At 42.6% G+C, this 23,407-nt stretch overlaps 1 protein-coding gene across 1 annotated transcript in view; it reads left to right on the forward strand.

Annotated features, from left to right (window-relative positions):
• Positions 1 to 23,407, forward strand: part of LCP1 (lymphocyte cytosolic protein 1) — a 103,994-nt gene that overhangs the window by 74,516 nt on the left and 6,071 nt on the right. Inside the window, exons 9-14 of the mRNA XM_030200505.1 lie at positions 3,411 to 3,506; positions 7,294 to 7,489; positions 11,441 to 11,519; positions 14,644 to 14,755; positions 21,094 to 21,227; positions 22,967 to 23,090. Coding sequence (XP_030056365.1) covers positions 3,411 to 3,506; positions 7,294 to 7,489; positions 11,441 to 11,519; positions 14,644 to 14,755; positions 21,094 to 21,227; positions 22,967 to 23,090 — 741 coding nt within the window. The remainder of the gene's footprint in view (positions 1 to 3,410; positions 3,507 to 7,293; positions 7,490 to 11,440; positions 11,520 to 14,643; positions 14,756 to 21,093; positions 21,228 to 22,966; positions 23,091 to 23,407) is intronic.

Genomic DNA, 23,407 nt, shown 5'->3' on the forward strand with positions numbered 1-23,407 from the left:
TATAAATAAATAATGGTAGTCTTGCGGTACTACAGCTAGGGGTTAATAGCCAAAAAAGGACCAGGGCCCACTGTTCCCTCTAAGCTGAGCAGGAGTCCTCCAACTGCTTTGCTACCAGTGGGGGGTGCTGTTTTCAATTGCTAGAGACAGGCAGGTTCCCTGGAGTTCTGCAGAGCTTGTCTGTCCCTCACTATTGAAAATGTGTTAGTGAAGTAGTAACCCCCAATGGCAGGACTGTAGGTGGAGGACTCCTAGTCTGCTTAAAGGGAACAGTGGCAGGCCCCCCCACCCTTCCAGAGAAGCAGAAGGTAGCCCTCATTTCACTTGCACCCCAGATTGGCAGTGGCAGCTCACACCTTAAGATACAGGTGGCCCTCCCCCATACTCTCTGAAGACTCCCTGGGATCTACCCAGAGAAGGAGAGGGAGTCCGCTGTTTAGTATTTAAGGGCAGGAGCAATCTCAGCTCACTCCTGCCTTTCCAGTGCCAGGTCCAATATGGTACTAGTTGACCCCTAGCAGGTAGTACAGAGACCTGTTTACCGAACGTACCGCACATTAAATGCAAACATAAAGTGTAGTAATTAAATATCACCCCTCTCCTCTAGTCACTTCACTGGCTTCCAATCAGGTACCGCATACAGTTCAAACTTCTCCTACTAACCTACAAATGCACTCAATCTGCAGCCCCTCACTACCTCTCTACCCTTATCTCCCCTTACGCTCCTACCCGAAACCTCCGCTCACAGGACAAATCCCTCCTCTCTGCACCCTTCTCCACCATCGCCAACTCCAGGCTCCGCCCTTTCTGCCTTGCTTCTTCCTATGCTTGGAACAAACTTCCTGAGCCCATACGCAGAGCCCCCTCCCTGCCCATCTTCAAATCCTTACTCAAAGCCCATCTCTTTAATGTCACCTTCGGCACCTAATCATTTTACCTCTATCCAGGAAATCTAGACTGCCCCAACTGACTGTCTGCACATGTTGTCCATTAGATTGTAAGCTGACTGCACATGTTGTCCTTTAGATTGTAAGCTCCTTTAAGCAGGGACTGTCCTTCTTTGTTAAACTGTACAGTGCTGTGTAACCCTAGTAGCGCTTTAGAAATGTTAAGTAGTAGTAGTAGTAAATGTTGGGGCTGTATCAAACATATAGCCTACATTTACCAAAGAGGGCAGTCACTTATTACATGATAAATGCATCAGTCGATAGCACGGGTGCATCAGTGCTATCAGCTGATGCATGCACCATGGTCTCATTGGTTGTAAAGAAAATCCACCCAATCCCCTACCCACCCTCCCAAGTGACAGAAGGCAGTCTCCTCTCTCCCCCTCCCCCCTGAGTGACAGAATGCAACCTTCTCATTTCAAAATGGCAGCAACCCTCCCTCATGCACCCTTCCCCCACTGAATCCACTGGAGGGTTTCCTGGTATCTAGGGTCTAAGGACAGGAGCAACCTTCAGTTGCTTCTTCCCTCTCCGGTTCCAGGTTCAAAATGGTGCTGGCAGACCACGGTATTACCACTAGGGGGTCAATCTTCCAAATAAGGAAGAGGGGGCTATTGCCTTCTGTCACTCAGGGTGGAGGGAGAGAGGGGGGATGATGCTAGGGGGATCGGGTGGGTTTTCTTGAAAATTGATGGGGCCGTGCATCAGCAGGTAGCATCAATGCTTGCCATACCCCTGATATTTACCATACAGGCTTTGCACTTTCCACATATTAACTCCCCTGCTGACTAAGCCGTGCTAGTGGCTGCCACGAAGCAATGCCAACACAACCCATTCAAAGCAAATGGCCTGTGTCGGCATTAGCACACCTCAGCCGCTACTAGCGTGGCTTAGTAAACAGGGAGTATGTTTTCCATTTAAATTGCAGAAAGTGCCAGGATTTACTGCACTTTAGTAAGCAGGACCTCGTGTTTTTACCCTTACTATTTTAATCAGTTTTAGAAGAGGATTAGGTAGTAATCACATCTTATGGCAGCTTTTTTTGGTCAAATGAGTAACTCAAAAGGCTGATGTCAAATGGTGCTATTATTCAGATAAGGATCATGGAAGGGATTTTATCCATATCAACTATATTTTCTGCTTTGTCTGTATCTAAATTATTACAGACACATTATTGAGGGGCTCACTGATATTATAAATCTCCTAATTAATTGCTAAATTAAAATCATAGCTGAAAAAACCCCCATTATTTTATTATTTATTTATATATTAGGATTTATTTACCGCCTTTTTGAAGGAATTCACTCAAGGTGGTGTATAGTAAGAATAGATCAAACATGAGCAATAGGCCATTACAGCAGTAAAAATATTCAAATAACAATACAAAGTATGGCATAGTATACTACTTACAATTTGAAGAAAGCCAAGTCCAAGTGACCAGCGCAAACACAGAAGTAAGAGCTCCAAACAAAGTTTATTGTGTATTATTAATATCTCCATTATTTTATTTCTTAAAATTTTATTTAAATGTATTATTTTTAAATGAATTATTATTTTTAAATATAATATCACATTTATATTTTGATCTTTATATATGTTTTTTTTATTCTTATTGTGGGCTTTTTGGATTCTAATTGTCTGTTTTATTTTTATTTTTAATTTTTAAATTTTAAATTTCTTTATTTCTATATTCTATTTTTTGTATAATTTTTGCAGCTTATATATTTTTATATATTTTTGTAGCCTGTATTGCTGTATATTTATTTATCTTTATCTTTGTTTTTATTTTAATTTGTATATTGATTTTTACTTTATATGTTTTTAGACCCCTGAAGAAGGCTTTTCCGCCGAAACACGGACTGTGTAGGGTCCCAATAAACTTTGGAGCTTTTACTTCTGTGTTTGGGCTGGTCACTTGGACTTGGCTTTCTTCCACCCTGAGTTTGCTTTGCTTGCATTATTGTGGAAGGAGTAGACACCTCCCCCTTTTTTCTCCTTTGTATACTACTTACAGTGTCAACACAATACATAATAGAACTCAGGAAGGTACAGCAGTGGATCACATCTAACCTACTAGTGGTCTGTTTCACACCAATATGAACAAGGGACTTAAAGGCTAATCTTCAAAAGGCTAAGGTGTCTAAAATTTTAACTTGAATTCCCAAATTTACAAACCTAAAAGCAGGTGGAGTTGGGATGGAGAAAAAAAGTTAGAAGCTTAGCATTGATTGTCAGCACTAGGCAACTAATTTAGGACCTCATGTCTAGGCAATTGAAAAGGAGGCCTAAATTTAAGGTCATAAGTTTTAGATGACTACATTTAGGAAATTTTTCAGTTGAAAATTGAAAGTTTTTTTTAAATTATCATCCTCTTAGCTTCTAACATTGTATGTGATACATCATAGAATTATAAAGCATGTTCTATCTAGGTTTTAATACCTGTGATTTCTTGATTTACAATAGGATTCCAAAGCTTACTATCACCTGCTTAACGAAGTTGCCCCAAAGGGAGGAGAAGATGGAATCCCCGCCATTGCTATTGACATGACAGGACTGAGGGTAAGAACTGAGCAACTGAAGGTTCCAGTCACCTAAATTTCAGTCATACAGATATTGCTTTCTTGGTCAAAAAAATGTTCAAATTATATGGTTAGGGAAATGACAACAGCATGAGTTGTCACCAAATTGAAACTTTGTTGTAGAGATGACCCAATGTGGCCAGATATCCAGCATGAATGCCTACATCAGGGGTCTTGTGTTTCCAAAATCGGAAACAAGACTTAAAGTACACACCACTCTGCTTGCCTTCCACCTATGCTAACGAGCTTCTCATTTTCCCCCCCAAACCCACCTCCCCGCTCCCCCCGTTTTCTATTTCTGTTGATGGCTCTCTCATTCTCCCTGTCTCCTCAGCTCGAAACCTTGGGGTCATCTTTGACTCTTCTCTCTCCTTCTCTGCTCATATCCAGCAGACCGCCAAGACCTGTCGTTTCTTTCTTTACAACATCCGTAAAATCCGCCCCTTTCTTTCCGAGCACTCTACCAAAACCCTCATCCACACCCTTGTCACCTCTCGTCTAGACTACTGCAATCTGCTTCTTGCTGGCCTCCCACTTAGTCACCTCTCCAGTCGGTTCAAAACTCAGCTGCCCGTCTCATCTTCCGCCAGGGTCGCTTTACTCATACTACCCCTCTCCTCAAGACCCTTCACTGGCTCCCTATCCGTTTTCGCATCCTGTTCAAACTTCTTCTACTAACCTATAAATGTACTCACTCTGCTGCTCCCCAGTATCTCTCCACACTCGTCCTTCCCTACACCCCTTCCCGTACACTCCGCTCCATGGATAAATCCTTCTTATCTGTTCCCTTCTCCACTACTGCCAACTCCAGACTTTGCGCCTTCTGTCTCGCTGCACCCTACGCCTGGAATAAACTTCCTGAGCCCCTACGTCTTGCCCCATCCTTGGCCACCTTTAAATCTAGACTGAAAGCCCACCTCTTTAACATTGCTTTTGACTCGTAACCACTTGTAACCACTCGCCTCCACCTACCCTCCTCTCTTCCTTCCCGTTCACATTAATTGATTTGATTTGCTTACTTTATTTATTTTTTGTCTATTAGATTGTAAGCTCTTTGAGCAGGGACTGTCTTTCTTCTATGTTTGTGCAGCGCTGCGTATGCCTTGTAGCGCTATAGAAATGCTAAATAGTAGTAGTAGTAGTAGTAACGATTAAAGCAGATCACCTCAGCAAAATGTCACTATCATAAATTTGAATGTTGTTACTACTGTGCTGACTAGAGCTGTTATGGAAGTGGTGTTCAGGATCTGGAAGAAGGGAGACCTAGAGGCATATTTTCAAAGCACTTTGGGAGGCTAAGTTCCATAGGTTTCTATGGAACTTTGGGAGGCTAAGTGCTTTGAAAATAAGCCTCCTAGTCATCATGTAAGATGATACCTAATAGCCAAATTTAGAGTCTCTGATAGCAGACAGGGCATTGGAATGGGGTGGGCCCTGGCTCATCTAAACTTTTAGGGTTTTTTTTTCTGAAGTAGCTAAGGCCATTCAGAAGAAAGAATTCATTTTTGATGTTAAGACCCCAATTGTTGCAGGTGGTTGGGTTGTTTTGCTCAATTTTCCTCGCAAATGTGTCATTACATATCATTCTGATGAGTATGCTTTTTATGCTTTCTCAGCTTGTTGCCTTTTTTGAGTAATAAAGTGGCTGCCTTCCCATTGGACGCCTCATTACCTTCTTTGAATGTTCAGGGTTCAGCTGCTTAGTTTTCTGTTAAGGAACAGTCATCAACACAGTAGGTTCTACCTGTTTTCCTTTAAAGTCTTGCCTGGTTTAAGTTCTGTCTGATATTGAGTATTCCTGATTTGAAGAGTACAACTGTTTTCCTCCAGTATTATTTGTGTTTACTGTTTTCTTAATGGAGCTTTGAATTTTTTCTTTTTGTTTGGAATGTTATACAAGGCCTTATTTCTTGGTTGTGGTTTTGAAGTTCTTAATAAAAAAAATTACAATTAAAAGTACACACTTACAATTAAAAGTAGCCTAATGGTTAGAACAGTGAGCTGAGAACCTGGGGGAACTGGTTTCAATTCCCACTGTGGCTCTTTGTGATCCTGGGCAAGTCTGTTATCCTTTCATTGCCCCAGGTGCGGAAACTTAGATTGTGAGCCCACTAGGGGCATAGAAAATACCTGTGTATAATAAATGTAAGGTGGTATATCAAATCCATGAGCAGCCCCCCCTCCCCAATATCTATTATCATTGCACTTCTACCACAATTGAAAGAGATGTTCCTGGGGGTAGGATGTGGAAATATATGTTTACTTTTGAATTTTCACAAATATGTGTGTAAGCTTTTTCTGAGACAAGCTACCTGTACAAATTAGCAGGTGTAATTTTGGGCAGGTATTTTCCCCTAGACAATTTTCAAAATGAGCCTACATATGCACTTTTATTTTCAAACTTAATGCAAAGTCTTCATTAAGAAGGTGCCTAAGAACTTTGCACCTGTCCAGACAATCTTAAAATTACTTCCATACTTTAGACACATGGGAAGTAGATTCTATATATCATGCTTAAATTCAGCGCTGAAATGAATTTCGCCTAAGTGCATTCTAAAAAGTATGCCTTAATTTAGGTGTACTTTATAGAATAAACCTAAATTTCCACACAGTTTATAGAATATGTTGAGTGCCAGTCTGTGTGACTAAATTTAGTCACAGGCAGTTACTCCAAGTAAAACCTGGTGTAAATGCTGACGCCTAAATTACACATAGACCGGGTGTATTCTATAACCATGTGCATAGATATTAGAAATGCCCACTACCCGCCCATTCCATGCCCGTGGCCACACCCCCTTTTTAACTATGAAACTTAGAATTTACAGGTCAGAGAAAAACCACACGGAGTGTGGAGGTGCACTTGATCCCCACAGGACAAAAAAAGCGAAAACAAAAAAAGGGGTGGGGAAAACAGGCTGTATTCAAACAATGGGGCAAATGTATAGATTAGTTAAAACAATGATTTTTATTGTGAATAGGTTACTCCCTGTATAAGCAATTTGTTTTTGCATTACTGATGCATGCATTTACTCTGCAACACCATTTTTTCCACATTTAATTCTTTTAGAGATTACATGACTGTTATTTTAATATTACTTTTATGGATTTGAAATTGGTTATAATTTTGCTCTGTTTTTTACATCTATATATGTTCATTTGGTTTTAACTCATATATATGTTTTGAGATGTTCATTTAGTATATACGTACACTGATATATTTATTTTGTATGCAGTGTTTATGTATTATTTCTGTCATTATATTTGTTTTCATAGACTCCTGAGGAAGGTGCTACGCTGCCGAAACACGGCTGTGTTGAGTCACCTATTCACAATAAAAATCATTGTTTTAACTAATCTATACGTCTGCCCCATTGTTTGAATAGAGCCTATTTTCCCCACCCCTTTTTTTGTTTTCACTTAGAATTTACGCACAGCACATTATAGAATATGTTTAAACAGTTCTGTGCGTAAATTCTAATGCCAATTAGTATCAATAATTGGCAACTATCAGCATCGTGGCTTGTTAACCAATTAAGTTATGCGCATTATTATGGAATATGCTTCAATTTCTGTTCGGAAATCTCTGTGTGATATATAAAATCTGGAGGATGATTTGTAATGTGTTGTAGAGAAGGCACGTCAGCAACGTTAATTGTAGTAGAGAATTCTTTACATTTCTAAAATTAATTGTTTAATAATTATTCATTGTTTCATAGCTATTATTTTTTGAGTTGCACCTGGTATAATTCTGCATTCTATTGACACAGGAAAAAGATGACATTAAGAGAGCTGAGTGTATGTTGGAGCAGGCAGACAGGCTGGGCTGCCGACAGTTTGTGACAGCCACAGACGTGGTCCGTGGAAATCCAAAACTTAATCTGGCCTTCATTGCCAACCTGTTCAACAAGTATCCTGCTCTTCAAAAGCCAGAGAACCAGGATATCGACTGGAGTTCTATTGAAGGCAAGTAGATCAGAAAGATAACTGATTGTGTGAAAATACAAAAACATGGTTGTGTAAGAATAAAAGACGGTCAATGTATACACAGAAGAAACAAATTTCCACAGGATACACAATATGCAGGAAAACATGGAAGATGACTCAAGAATGAGTGAGCAACATTCCAATCAATAAGACTGTTTATTAGAAGATGATCAAGACTTGACAGCTGTGTTTCGGCCTGCTAAGCCTGCATCAGGATGCCTAGCCGGCCAAAACACAGGAGGATGGGAAATGAGGGCGGGACCAGAGCTCAGAGAGAGAGAGAGAGAAGGGCCGAGCCTGCACGCATTTTAGCGCTGCTGCCAGCCGCCGTAACCCGTCCCCGATGAGGTAAGTCAAGAGATGACTTTTAAAATTCGGACGGAGGGGGCCTGGAACTCGAAGGAAGGGAGGGAGGGAGGGAGGAAGGGAGGGATGATGAATGGAACTCGGAGGAAGGGAGGGAGAGGGGAGGGGGGACCCTGGAACTGGGAGGCGACTCTGGCTGAGGCAACAAAGCACGTGCCAACAGAGAGGGCTCTGTGTGCCCTCTCTGGCACGCGTGCCATAGGTTCTCCATCACTGCACTAAGGTTTGCCAGCAATAAGAGCAAGTTGTGGACAGGTTATGAGTTTTTCTTCCCTTTGCAACCTATAAACCCTCTGACTATCTGTCATTCCCATGACTTGTGTTCTAGTGAATAGTTACTACTCCAGTTTGAATGACTATACATGTGTCATCAATTTAAATAGTAGAAAATACTAGTTGGTTTGACCCTGTATCAAGAAACAGGCTGGGCCAGTCTTGGGTTTATCCTACTGCATGTGTGAATTTGTTGTCCTGTTTTTACTCTTGTTGGTGGTGGTGGTGGTGTGGGGTTTTTTTTTTTTGTTTTGTTTTTTTGTTAAGGAAATCAAAACTGTACCTCAGTGTAGGCAGTGAAAGCCAGATCGGGTATAGCTCAGCTCATCCTTTTTGTGATGGAGCTATATGGTCATTCTAGTACTAATAGCCATAGTGCCATGAGATAAGAATAGATTTTTTGCAGGCTGTGATACCTTTCATTGGATGATGTAAGAACTATATAAAAGTAGTGTTGTACAGAAGATTTTATGATAACTCAATAATTCTGATCATAATTTTTGGCTAAATTTTTATGTTGGTCCAATTAAAAGTATTTTATATCTAGAATGATGTATATAGAAAATTCAAAAAGATATATAAATGCATTAGGGTGGTTATTTTAGAAGTTCTATTCTTGTTTTGAACATCTGAAAACTGACATTTAGGCCTTCATATTGCATAAATGTCCAAATCCAAATTTTACAAAGGCAGGATATGGACGTCTAACACTGCAGTATGTCTATATAACAAGGGGGTGTGGTCTGGGTGGGTCTAGGGAAGGCCCAAAATATGGACGTCTAACTCTGATCACAGAAAGGGAAGGGATGCCCAAGTCTAAAATGATGGACATCCATATTTACACCTGGTACTTGTATTCTATTTGTAGTCCCTGGTAACACCAGTTTAAAGAAAGATGCTCTGATTGAGCAATTCTCCCCTGAATGAAAATAAAGGAAGCAATAGTAGGTATTTTTCTGTCTATGGAATGCTCACAATTAAAAAAATAAAATAAAAAGAAACAAAAATTGCAAAAAGCTGCAGGGGAACTTGAACTGGCAGATCTGTGCTTGTAGCTCAGAGGTGGCTGCTTTAATTATCAGGCTATTCTTCCACATGGCCAACTATGTGGCCATTTTATAATATGGACATTCTTCTGCTGCCACACAGACATCCATGTCCCTTATTTTGCCCTGTTCATAATTCGGACATTTCAGTTTGTAAAATGGGTGTTCATGCTGGATGTTTCCAGCACATGGATATCTGTCTCAAATGTATTTTAAAACAGTCCTATTCTAAAATACATGTGAGATGGACATCCATGTTCTGATTTGGACATCCTTTCTAAAATGCTACTCTACATTTTGCAAAATATTTCCATATATCCTAGAAAAGATATCACAATTTGATGACATGTTTATATAATATAGCAACCTGAAATTCAGACCCATAGCCATACTCATAGATCTTGTTCTGGGAGTATGACATAGAGGAAAATCCCCTGCCTCAATATTTAATGAGTTAAAGTAAAAGAGAAAAGAGAACTTATTCAAAGAATATTGTCAGGAAAAAAAGAGCTATTTCCATAGTTTCTGGAATATTTAAAAGAATCTTTGTTTTAAAGAAACTGAATATAAAAATAAGAGACGTACAGTTGAAAACCAACCTCATACATACATTGACTTCATTTAGAATAATTTGTACTTGTTTTATAATAATACAATAATATGAGCTCATGGTGGGTTGAGAGACTCCCAAATACCCAAAGAGGTCAAACAGCCTAGTGCTCACCAACAGCATTGTCAATGTAGTGAAAAAACTTCTAAACATGTCATCATAGTTTTCTGAATAATGCACTTATCTTTAATGTTTTTAAGCCAGTATTCATACAAACAGGGTGCCGACATGGACCATGTTTTGCAGTTAGCTTCGTCAGGAGACCTGACGTTAAAACTCAGTGAATTTGATACATTTTCAAAACAAGTCTCTCCAAGAGTGAGCACAAAAATTAAAGTAGTAATACATTAACTTGTTATGAACAAAACCCACAAAATTAGTGCAAAAATATATACTTAAAACTATATTGTTATATATGTATATATAAAGGATGGGCACCTAAATGCACTTAGCTAACAGTTCAAAAATGGTACAACTGTAAGGCTCTTACTTTTGTGTTGAAATATATCTGCCTTCCAGTCTTAATAATTCTTCCCATATTATTGTGTCAAATAAACTCTTCAAAAGAAACCACACTGAAAAGTCCCTTCTGTACAAAACAAATCCCTCTGTGTCTTGCTGTAAATATTCAGATCAGTCATTGCTTCAAACAAAGTTCTTCAAACAAAACAACACTAGAAAGTCCCATGTGTAAAACACAAACCAGATGCAAATAAGGCTCTAAAACTGCCCCAAACATCACAGATGGTCTGACAGCAACAACAAGTCAACAGTGATTTGCCTGAAAAGGAAGTAGCTGCCTCAGGGGATAAACATACACTGCACAAAGCAGACCAATCCGTATAGGAGTATGTACTTTATTGGCACAGACACCCCATGTGACCACATTTTGCCCTAACTGCTTTCACCTGTGGATAGGAAGTGCCGCTCTTTTGCAGTATCTACTATTTAGCTGTTCTGGATTGTAATCAGTTCTTAGGGAAAAGTTTTGCTTTATCCTCTATTAGCTCTAACCAGGGGCGTAGCTAGGTGGGGGCATGGGCCCCCGCATATTTAGCCCTGGCCCCCCTGCTTTCACCCCCTTGCCACCGAACCTCCACCGTCACATTCGACCCCGCCTCCCCCCCACCGCCAACCCTCCCCCGTCAGGTACCTTTGCTGGGGGGGGGGGGGTCCCCAACCTCCGCCAGCCGAAGTCCTCTTCAGTGCCGGTCTCCGGCGCGTTGCTGATCTGGATTCTGTTTCTGTGAGTCCTGACATCCTGATCAGAGAACATGCTGGACTTGGAGACCGGCGCTGAAGGGGACTTCAGCTGGCGGGAGTTGGGGACCCCCGCCAGCAAAGGTACCTGGCGGTGGCGGGAGGAGAGGTCAAAAAGGACAGTGAGGGGCGGTGGTCAGCAGCGCCGGGGTTGGCTAAAATGTGCCCCGTCACCTCGGGCTCTGGACCCCCTCCCGCCAAAGTCTGGCTACGCCCCTGGCTCTAACCCCTGATGCAGTAGTAGGGTGCAACAAGGACACGTCAGGTATCTGTACTAATAAAGTACACACTCCTATACCGATTGGTCTGCTTTGTGCTGGGCTGCTAATTATATCATTGGCTATGTTGATTTTTTTTTGGCTATTATTGCTTCAGGTGAAACAAGGGAAGAGAGAACATTTAGGAACTGGATGAATTCTCTGGGTGTGAATCCATGTGTAAATCATTTGTATGGGTAAGGAATAATTATCATCCTTCCTTATAGCTATTGATGCCTTTAAAGTATGAGGAACTAACCATAAAATGTAATGAGATCACCTCACAATATCTAGTAAGACTGAATTTAATGGGAACACGGGGACACATATCAACCCTCAAATTCTATAATTTTGTGTGTACGTTTTAATTCTATAAAAGTCACAAAAAATTGCATATGCAAATTTGGGCATGCATCCAATTTACATGTGCAATATCATTGATTAATGAGCTAATTAGTGCCAACAATTGGCTTGCTAACAAGGAATTATTGGCACAAATTAGATTTAATTAGAATATGTGCATGTAAATTTAGGCATGAGATCCACGCCTATATTTTACATGTGAATTCAATAAGAGGGAGCGGAAATAGGAGAGTCATAGGTAGAACTTGGGCATTCCTAAAATGTACACACATAGTTATAAAATAAGGGAGAAATGCTCTAATTTAGGCACAAAGTTTTGCACCACATTTCAGCTGGTGCAAATAGCTGCGCCTAAAGATAGGCGCAATTCCCAGGCATACGCACTATTCTATAAACTGCCTCTAACTTTAAGAGCAGCTTATAGAATAGTGCTTTTTTGGTACCAGACTGTAAACCACTTAGGTCTAGGTGGTATATAAATACTTAAATAAATAAATAAAATAAACATTTTTCAGCTCCATATATAGAATTCACCGCTTAAAGTGCAAAATTACTTACACAGGTTATAGAATACTGCCAGTTATGTGTGTAACTTGTTACATTAAGCGTTAATTGGTATTAATTGATGTTAATTTGCAGTTATGCGCATAACTGCATTTAGTTATGCCTCATTTTATCTTTTAGCTTTGTAGTTTTTCCCTTTATACATTCCTATTTATTATAATCTTAGCACGTAATTTCTTTAAGAGCCAATGGTCAATTTCCCCATGCTGTTCCGAACAACACTGGGAAATAACACCCCTATGATCAAAACTAATAACATGCAAAATTATACTATGTTTTGATCTTCGGAGTACTTCTGCGGAAGGATCGTGCCTCGACATGCACACAAATCACAATCCTCCTGCAGAAGTTGTTTGACAGGTCCGGGCTGTCAAAAATAAAGAAATATCTTGGACTTGTCCAACCAGCCCAACTTCTCAAACCCCAACACAAAGGGGCTGGAGGTCCAGTGGACCTCCATCCCCTACCTCCCCCCCCATGGAACCCCCCTCTCAGCCACACCCTTCCTGTGGTCTAGTGCCCCCCCAACCCTCAGTCATACTTGGAAGCAGGAGGAGGGAGTAAGCACACCCTCCTCCTGCAAGTACCGCCTCAAAATGGTGACCTCTGTCCGATGCATCCGGACCTCCAGCCCCTTTGTGTCAGTGGGGTGGGGGGACCGTAAGCACGCAAATGCATGATGGACAGGGTCTACCCATTCCTCCTGAATGCCTTGGCAAACCCTAACGCCAGCTCCAAGCCGGCGTAGGTTTTGCTGTGGGAGCAGCACCCTTGTTTGACATGCTGCCCACTGAGCATTGGGGAGGAATAGATAGTGCCCTGTTTAGCATGCATTTGCATGCTCATTACGTTCAGAGCCAGCAAGCTCATTGTTACACCTGCTCGCTGGCTCTGATCATTGGGTGGCAGCAAACATGGGCACTAGTACATCACTAATGGCCTCTAGTGCCCACATTTGCTTTTCATCATCTGCCTGTCATCAAGCAACTGTGAGCTGGTATGGACATGAAAGGGGCCTGGGTGGGTCAGAGGCTTGGCCAGCACTTATGCACCAAAGTTATAGAAATGCTATCAGTTATGCATCTGACAGCAGTAAAGCATAAGCATTTACACCAGCCATTGAGCTAGCCTAAATGCTTGCGCATGAAGTTAGGTGCATAACAGCAGACGTTTGCTAGTATTCTATAATAGCAATTATACGTTTAATTGTCCTTATAAAATTTGTACTTAGCACAAACTCTTTAAGTGACCTTTTGAGAATTACTCCCCAAATGTTTGGGTGCTGGCTCTGTGGTTCGGGCCACAAATCTCTGCACTGCAGTTTGGTAGTCTTCTGTATAGAGGCAGTGCGCTCAAGCACAGCCGCTACTGCAGTGACCAAAGGTGTTGGAACATGGCATTTTTGTGTTGATTGACTTCACAAGTCTTTCATTAAAACATTAAAATCCAGAAGAAGCCTTACAGAGAGAATACCATGAACATAGAGAGTGCCACCTTCCTATACAATTTGTTATTATTATTCAGTAAACTTTTAATGACATTATTAAACTGCCTTATATTGTCTATACTACTTAATACTCATCTTTAAAGTATAACACTTGATCTAATCGGCTTAGGAGCACTCTTCTCCGACACACACGTGTTTCACTGGATTGCTTTTTCAAGGATGTTCCCTATTTTTTATTTATTTATTTGTTGCATTTGTATCCCACATTTCCCCACCTATTTACAGACTCAATGTGACTTACATAGTACCGTGATGGCGAACGCCAATTCCAGTATGAGAAATACAGAGTAGTAATTGCGTTAAAGTACATGAGTTACAGAGTGAATTAGGTGGTTAAGAGGAGAAATTAAGTGTCCTGATCTGGTAGCAAGTTTTGTTGCGTTGCCACCGCTCATCCTGCCAACATTCACCAAACATGGTCAATGAATAATGATAAAAAATTGTATAGGAAGGTGGCGGCTGCTGAACCAATGACGATTTGAGTATGTAAAACACTGTGCATGAGTGAATAAAGGCACAGCGCGTTACCACTGAGGTTTATTAACCTACACATTTACTCCTGTTTCTTCACTTGGATTTTACGGGTATCTTGGAAGAGTATTTGATATCCGAAGTGTGTTTTGTTGAATGAATCCAACATCTACTTAAAATGAAGCCATATCCATCTGGTTTAATGAACATAGAGAGAGCATAGAGGGTCACCTCAAAATTAAAAGAGGAAAGCCCCAGTGCAGGCCACTGTGGACCATGACCACTGCAGAGATGAACTTTTTGTGGATTTTGAATCAGGACAGCCTTGCCTTATCTGGCCAGCCCCTCAGATACATTCCGACTACAAACATACTCACACTGACTTTATTTCAATATGTTGCCTGTTTCTACTTCAGGGATTTACAAGATGGACTTGTGATCTTCCAGCTATATGAAAAGATTAAAGTTCCAGTAGACTGGAGCAGAGTGAACAAGCCACCTTATAAGTTGAGTGGCAACATGAAAAAGGTAAAATTATAATTTTTGCAGGATTGCCCGCTGTGATTCGTATCAGTTCTTACAGTACCTGAGGGCTGTAACAGATATAATAATGCCTCATTTTATCTATTAGCTTTGTAGTTTTTCCCTTTATACATTCCTATTATTATAATAACTTGTTTGTAGTTAATTAGTTTTATGTACATATCTAGTTAGAAACAAGCCTGCAATCCCTCACGCATGCTGTCAAATCAAAATCTACAGCAAGAGAATGAGGGCACTTTTATAACAGGTAAACACGAAGGGTCATCAGGACACCTCAGCTACAATTTTTCCCCCACTGCAGAAAAAATCTTGAATTTCATTTAAAAGGTCCCTTAGGGTCTCTTATTCCATTTTTCTTTCCGTTTGGACCTGGGGGCGGGCAGGGGACAAGGGACCCCCCTCTCCCGCTTTGAGCTCAAGATCCCTCAATATTAAACATCTCCCTTGCTGTCACCGGCAAGGATCCCTCCATCTCCTTCTCTGGTCCTGTGGTCAGAGCTCTCCAAGCTCTGAATCCAGCAGCAGTGTCTCTGAGCTGCTGCCACACCTGTACCACTGCTGCCAGCCTCCCCCATGTGTGCTCGATTTCTGGTGACACTACTGCCAGCTACAGAGCTTGGAAAGTTCTGGCCACTGGACTGGAGAAGGAGATCTTCAGCTTGGGATCCTCAGGTATTTATATTTTGCATTTGGGTGTGGGGTACTAGGAGGAGGGCGAAGGGCAGGTAGAAAATTTGGTACCCACCCATTCTGGGCTCAGGGTCCCTCAAAATTAGCTGTCTGGCTACACCAGTGGTTTTGAGACCACCATGAACCCAGATACCACTCCATGTTTTGTAGGGACATTATTAAATCAATTTAATAAAGATGTCTTTGCCATAAACACCAGGGCTGGGTTAAGGCACAATTTAGGTGAGGCACTGGCTCAGGGTGCCAAAACTGAAGGGCACCAAAAGCCTAACTCACTATCTCACCATTCACAGCGATGATCGCATGTTCCTTTGCTGTTGCAAAAGTTGGCTCAGGGCACCACACCCTTTGAGCCGGCCCTGATCAGGACTGCCATCCTTACACCTATGTTTACTAAGGGGCGCTATGGGCACGTTAGCGATTTTAACGCATGTAAACAGTTTACACACATTAAACACTAATGCGCCCATAGAAATATACAGGTGTGTTAGCGTTTAACGTTAAAATCGCTAACCCACCTTAGTAAACATAGAAACATGATGGCAGATAAAGGCCATATGACCCATCCAGTCTGCCCATCCTCTGTAACTCCTAATTCTTCCTGTTTCTAAGCAATCCCACATGCTTATATCATGCCTTTATAAATTCTGGAACAGTCCTCGACTCCACCACCTCCACCAGGAGGCCATTCCACGCCTCCACCACCCTTTTTGTGAAATAATACTTTCTTAGGTTACTCCTAAGCCTATTCCCTCTTAACTTTGTCATATGCCCCTCATTCCAGAGCTCTCCTTCATTTGGAAAAGGCTCTCTTCCTGTACATGAATGCCCTTGAGATATTTAAACGTTTTTATCATGTTTCCTCTCTCCCAGCGTATACATGTTGAGGTTCATAAGCCTGTCCCTATAATTTTTGCATTCAAGACCGCTTACTAATTTCGTAGCTGCCCTGTTTGAAAGTTGTATGGTCGCCAGATGCAATCACCCCCAAGTCCTGCTCTTCCTTCACACACTGAAGCACTACACCCCCTATACTGTACCGTTCCCTCGGATTTTTGTGACCCAAGTGCATGACCCAGCATTTTTTGGGATTAAACCTTATTTGCCAAATATCAGTCCATTTCTCTAGCTTTGCTAGGTCCTTCCTCATGTCATTCACACCCTCCAGGGTGTCCACCCTGTTGCAGAGTTTAGTATCATCCGCAAAGAGACAAACCTTACTAGACAGCCCTTCCGCAATAGCGCTCACAAAAACATTAAAAAGAGCCGGCCCTAGGACCGATCCCTGCGGTACTCCACTGATGACCTCCTTTTCTTCAGAGCGAACTCCATTTACCACCACCCTCTGTCTCCTACCATTCAACCAATTTTTTACCCAATCAACTCTAGGTCCCGCACCGAGGGAACTCAATTTATTTATCAGTCGCCTGTGCGGAACTGTGTCAAAGGCTTTGCTGAAATCCAAGTATACCACATCAAGCGCCCCTCCCACATCCAACTGTTTGGTCACCCAGTCAAAGAAGACAGTCAGATTCGTCTGACACGACCTGCCACTAGTGAAGCCATGCTGCCTCAGGTCTCGCATTCCATGTAGTTCAAGAAATGTCACAATCCTCCTTTTCAAAAGCGTTTCCATTAGCTTACTCACCACCAAGGTCAGACTGACAGGTCTGTAATTCCCAATCTCTTCCTTACTTCCACTCTTGTGCAAAGGAACCACATCCACCCTTCTCCAGTCCACCAGGACCACTCCAGTTTCTAAGGAAGCATTGAAGAGGTCTGTCAGCGGAGCCAACAGAACTTCTCCGAGTTCCTTAACCACCCTCGGGTGTATCCCATCAGGCCCCATTGCTCTGTCTACTTTTAGTTTGGCAAGCTCTTCACGAACACAGTCCTCCATAAACGGGTCTTGGTCTACCATACATCCATCCCCTTTAGCCTTTGTTTTTTGCAGCCCTCAGTCTTTCATTCGTGAACACAGAGCTAAAATAATCGTTAAGCAGTTCAGCTTTTTCCTTATCATCTTCCACATATTTCTCTCCCTCAACATACCCCTTAATATGGACTGAGTGTTTTTATGTGCCTTTTGTAGGGTTATATATTGTAAATTTACCCTTATGCACACAAAAGATGTTTATTTTTTGCACTGAGTATGAAACACTACTATAATTTCTCAAGCTTGTCACTTCCAGACAGAGGTATGCCTCATTGCATGTATGAAATAGTTAAACAAAGAAAAGAACATATGAACAGTCATTTTATCAGCAAAATTCAACTTACAGGAAGACAAATAATTCTACTTGGTTATATGGAAGTAGTTTAGATAAAGAAACTACCCACTAGGGATATGCATTTGTTAGTGTTCCTTTGTATTGAGAGAAATGTTTGGCTATTGTGTTGTATTCTCATCTCTTTGTAATGTTTTGAGACATGAATGTTATTGAGTTTTGCAAAACTTGAATAAAAATGTATTGAAACCAAAAAAAGAAAAAGGGCAGTTCTATAACAAGGCGCCAAAGGATATATGCTCCTATGTGCACATAAATGTACAATAAATTTGTGCTTATGCATGTAAGCACCATAATTCTTTACCGGAGGATGTAGTAACAACGGTTAGTGAATCTGGGTTTAAAAAAGGTTTGAACAAATTCCTGGAGGAAAAGTCCATAGTCTGTTATTGAGATAGACATGGGGGAGCTACTGCTTGCCCTGGGATTCGTAGCATGGAATGTTGCTACTACGTGGGATTCTGGAATCTTGCTACTCATTGGGGTTCTGGAATGTTGCCACTATTTGGGTTTCTGCTGGGTACTTGTGACCTGGCTTGGCCACTGTTGTAAACAGGATACTGGGACCATTGGTTTGATACATGGATCATTGGTCTGACCCATTATGGCTATTCTTATGATCTTATGTGAGGCCCTCCATGCAAAAGCAAGGAGGTGTGTACTTGGGCAGAGCATGGGCAGGGCATGGGCATGTCTCCCAAATATGCACATAACTTATAAAATACTATAAGTTAGGCACGCCCTGCCTTATTTAGGTATGGTCAGTTATGCCGGCTCTAAGGCTGATGTAACTGTAGGCGCCTAAATGTAAGGCACACCAATGTTGGGTTACATTAGTATTCTGTAAAGGAATCTGTGCACCCAGATACTGTTATAGAATAGGATCTCATCATGTGGCATTGGGGCACATAATAGGAGGGGCCCATTTATGGGACTGTTCCTTTAGTGCATGCTACATTACTACTACTACTATTTAGCATTTTTATAGCGCTACAAGGCATACACAGTGCTGCACAAACATAGAAGAAAGACAGTCCCTGCTCAAAGAGCTTACAATCTAATAGACAAAAATAAAGTAAGCAAATCAAACAAGTTATAGCATAGAGCAGAACTATGCATGGGGCCAGTAGCGTAGCCAGGAACGTTTTACAGGGGGGGGGTCTCTCCCTGCCACCCCCCCCAACCTTAAAAATCTTCTTGGCGTGTTCACATGGCAGCGGAACTCGTAGGCTACATGCGGCCTGCTCCGGGACTTCCTCCCTGAACTGTCCTGCCCTTCAGGGCGCAGCTTATGAGTGCTGCTATTGGGTGAAGATGCCGAGAGAATTTTAAGGGAGTGCGCATGCCACGACACAGACCCTAAATACGCCACTGCACAGGGCACAGGAAACCTGTCTTTCCCTGACACATCATTCTGCCCCAGTACACCTCATCTGGCCCTGGGAAACACTAGCCAAAAGGGACTAGTAAAATCCTGGTGGTTTTGAATTTGATTAAAATCTACAAATTAACATGTTAAGTTGATTAATGCACATTAACCCCCTAATCCTATAAAAGTTGCCAAAAATTGTGCATGCAAATTTGGGCACACGCCCCTTTTGTGCTTGCAATTTAATTGAATAATAAGCCAATTAGTTCCAATAATTGGCTTTTTAACAAGCAATTATTGGCATTAATTGGAATCTATTTGGGCTTGTGATCCATGCCTAGATTTTACACATGCCCTGAAAAAGGGGGCACAGAAATGGGAGGTTCATGGGCAGTTTGAGGCATATCATGGGAGTGTTTTTTTTGTTGTTGTTATACTAGCAATTATAGAATAAGGGGGTTCTGTGTGTAAATTTATCTGGGGGAATTTGCACCACATTTTCATTGGTTCAAGTGGCCGCACCTAAATTTACGTGTGACCCCTGGGACTTAAGCACTATTCTATAAACCATGCCTAACTTTAGCGCTTAAAGGTTTTTTTGGCGCCTTTTTTTAGGCATGATTTATAGAATTCACCCCTAAAAGTTCTAATGCACATCTAAGTTTTTTTTAATTAAAATATATGTATGCAATGAGCTGAAATGGACTGAAAATGGTCTATGCAAAAGAACCTGCATCAATGTTGTGGCTATTGTTAGTTTATTCAAAAGGATATGCCGCTGCCTCTCCTGACCTAGTGTTACCCTGGAAAGCTTTGTAGACCCTATGCAAGTTTATGCCATGCCCGTGTATTTTTACTTATGTACCACAATATTCAGCTGATTGATACCACTCACCTTAGACCCAGATAGTGCTAGGCCATGTCTGGGCCAGGGGCGTAGCCAATCCTTCAATTTTGGGGGTGCCCACAGGTGGACTGGGGGACAATGCATTCTTGTCTCCCCCTCCCCCATATGCGCGCATTAACCATACCTTTGCTGGCAGGGATGCCGAGGCTCTGCTAGCCAAATAAATACAGTGCCTTCACTCCTTTCCTTCTTGGCTGCTTTCTTCTTATAGAAGTCAGTGGTTTCCTTGACTTCTTGTGCGAGAAGTCCCAGAATTGGCAGCTGAAGGCACGCTGATGCCACCTACAAGAAGGAGGCAGCCGAGAAGGAGGAGAATGGAGGCACTATATTTATTTGGCTGGCAGGGCTTTGACATCCCCACCAGCAAAGATAAAGGGATGCTGCAGTTCTGGATGGGGCCTGAGCCCAAAGTAAGGGGGCCCAGGCCCCCAAGGCTCCCTCACCATAGCTACGCTACTCAGGGCTGCCGAGAGACATAGCCGGGCCTGGGGCAGAACCGGACCGCCACAAGCCGCCACTCGCACCGCAGCTCCTGCGGGGATGGGGTGGGGACGGAGACAGGTCCTGTAGAGACGGGGCGGGGATGGAGACAGAGCCTGTGGGTACAGAGCGGGGATCGGAACAGAGACAGCGGGGATGGGGTGGGGACACAGACAAATTTTTTCCCCGTGTCATTCTCTTGCTGGGACCCAGATAAGACATTTATGTAGCCAGGACCAACATAAAGGGATCTTTCATGAATCCAGTCCCCCAGCTCCTCCAAATCCAAATCCTTTCCAAATTCCCCTTCCGATCTTCCACCCCAAGTTCTAATCTCCCCCAAACCCCCCGGTTCTTATCCCCCCAATCCATTGCCCCACCCTTTGGTCCCACTAGAACCCTCTTCCACTCTCACCCCATCTGTCTCCTGGATCCAAAAGTTGGTGCTAACCCTTAGTGGTAGTCTTCTCATATAAGGACAATTTACTCTATGTCTTCTGCCCAATAAAGTCATTTCATTTTCAATAATTATTTTATAAAGTTTGAACACCAGTAGCAGATCATGTCACTGGGTTTGTTTTGCTTACAGCTTGAAAACTGCAATTATGCTGTTGAGCTCGGAAAGAATCAAGCCAAATTTTCACTGGTTGGCATTGCTGGGCAGGATCTGAATGAAGGAAATCGAACTCTGACATTGGCCTTGCTCTGGCAGCTGATGAGAAGGTATTGGAAAAGCTGTGCACTGCCCTCTACTGCATGCTCACTTTACTAAAGGCTTTATATGAGAACAAACGTATGTTCTACTGTAAGCTAAGTCAATTAGTGTTAACAAAAAAAGTGCCTATGTGAATGCATGACTCCTGTCTATGTGATTATGTGTGTGTGTGTGGGGGGGGGGGGGGGGGGTTCTTTTCATCTTCACTGATACAAAAAGTCATTGAATTTTAAAGGAGTAACCAAAGTTATGATACCTAGCTGAATACTAATTTAGGGCTCGATCTTTCAGATGCTGCTACGAGGATAAGTAGCACTGACTGGGGCCAGCAGTTAATTTTCAGTGGCATTATCTGGATAATGCCGCTGAAAATTAGTACAGACTTTGCCGGCACTATTTGGATAGTATTGTGGTGGTCTGGGGCCTAGCCTGGGTAAAACAGCAGTATTCAGCACCACTACCCAGATATCTGGGTAACTTCAAGCAGCTAGTATTCTATAATGGAACCTAGGCGCTCGGGTGCCCAGGCGTTTACCATGTGGACTCGGGGCGCCTACATGCAGGCACCCAGTTATAGAACTGTCCACTAACTGTTTAACATACTTTAGTAAAAAGGACCCTATGAAGGGCATAATCGAATGGCGCCAGCCATCTACATGGCCAGCCATCTCCGGGGCCGGCTCCACAAGTCGGCGGAGCCAATCGTATTTTCTAAAAGCATGGTCGGCCATCTTTTTTTTTTTGATAATACAGTTGGGGCCGGCCAAATGTCAGAGATGGCCGGCATCAGTTTTTGCCCATAATGGAAACCGAAGCCAGCGATCTCAAATCCGGCCAAATCCAAGGCATTTGGTCATAGGAGGGGCCAGGATTTGTAGTGCACTGGTCCCCCTCACATGCCAGGACACCAAAATAGCTCCCAAGTGCATAGCTCCCTTACATTGGGTGCTGAGCTCCCCAACCCCCCCCCCCCAAAAAAAAAAACCCACTCCCCACAACTATACACCACTACCATAGCCCTAAGGGGTGAAGGGGGGCACCTGCATGTGGGTACAGTGGGTTTTGGGTGGATTTTGAAGGGCTCCCATGTTCCACCACAAGTGTAACAGGTAGGGGGGGATGTGCCTGAAGTCCACTGCACCAACTAAAACTGCTCCAGGGACCTGTATACTGCTGCAATGGACCTGAGAATGACATTTGAGGCTGGCATAGAGGCTGGAAAAAAAGTTTTTAAAGTTTTTTTTTGAGAGTGGGAGGGGGTTAGTGACCACTGGGGGAGTCAGGGGAGGTGATCCCTGATTCCCTCCGGTGGTCATCTGGTCAGTTCGGGCACTTTTTTGGGACTTGGACTTGGAAAAAAAGGGTCCAAATAAAGCGGACCAAATTCTCGTGAAGGCCGGCTTTCTTTTTTCCATTATTGGGCGAAGCCGGCCATCTCAATGCACGCCCCCGTCCCGCCCCCATCCTGCCTTCGCTACCGTGCCGACACACCCCCTTGAACTTTCGCTGGCCCTGCAACGGAATGCAGTTGAAGCCAGCCAAAATCGGCTTTCGATTATGCCGATTTGGCCGGATTCAGGAGATCGCCGGCCATCTCCCGATTTGTGTTGGAAGATGGCCGGCGATCTCTTTCAAAAATCAGCTGGAAAGTCTGCAAAATTATGGCCTCATGCAGTGTGATATATATATATACAACCTAGGAATTGTGTTCCTAATAAGTTAAGAACCAGTACTGGTTTGTGTTAAGGTACACACTGAACATGCTGGAAGATATCGGGGGTGGACAGAAGGTCAACGATGACATCATCATTAACTGGGTAAATGAAACGCTGAAAGAAGCTGAGAAAAGCTCCCGCATCTCCAGTTTCAAGGTACATTCTAGAACATCTTACTTTATAGGTCACAGATGTGGTAGGGACACTTGAAAGATGCTGTAGAGGCAAACCGCTGGATTCTCTAAATGGCGTGCAAATTTCCGTGTGCAAAATTGCACACTATCCTGAGATGCATGTGCAACTAAATTGCCTATCAAGCCAATTAGTGCCAATAATTGGGTGCTAACAAGTACTGGCGTTAATTGGCAACAGTTTGGATTTGCGCACACATCTTGCTAAGTGCTATTCTATAAAGTTCCATACACAAATCTTACAGCGTGCAACTGAAAAGGGGCATGGCCATTGGAGGGGCA

Source organism: Microcaecilia unicolor, chromosome 4 (assembly GCF_901765095.1).
Source record: "Microcaecilia unicolor chromosome 4, aMicUni1.1, whole genome shotgun sequence".
NCBI classification, from domain to species: domain Eukaryota; kingdom Metazoa; phylum Chordata; class Amphibia; order Gymnophiona; family Siphonopidae; genus Microcaecilia; species Microcaecilia unicolor.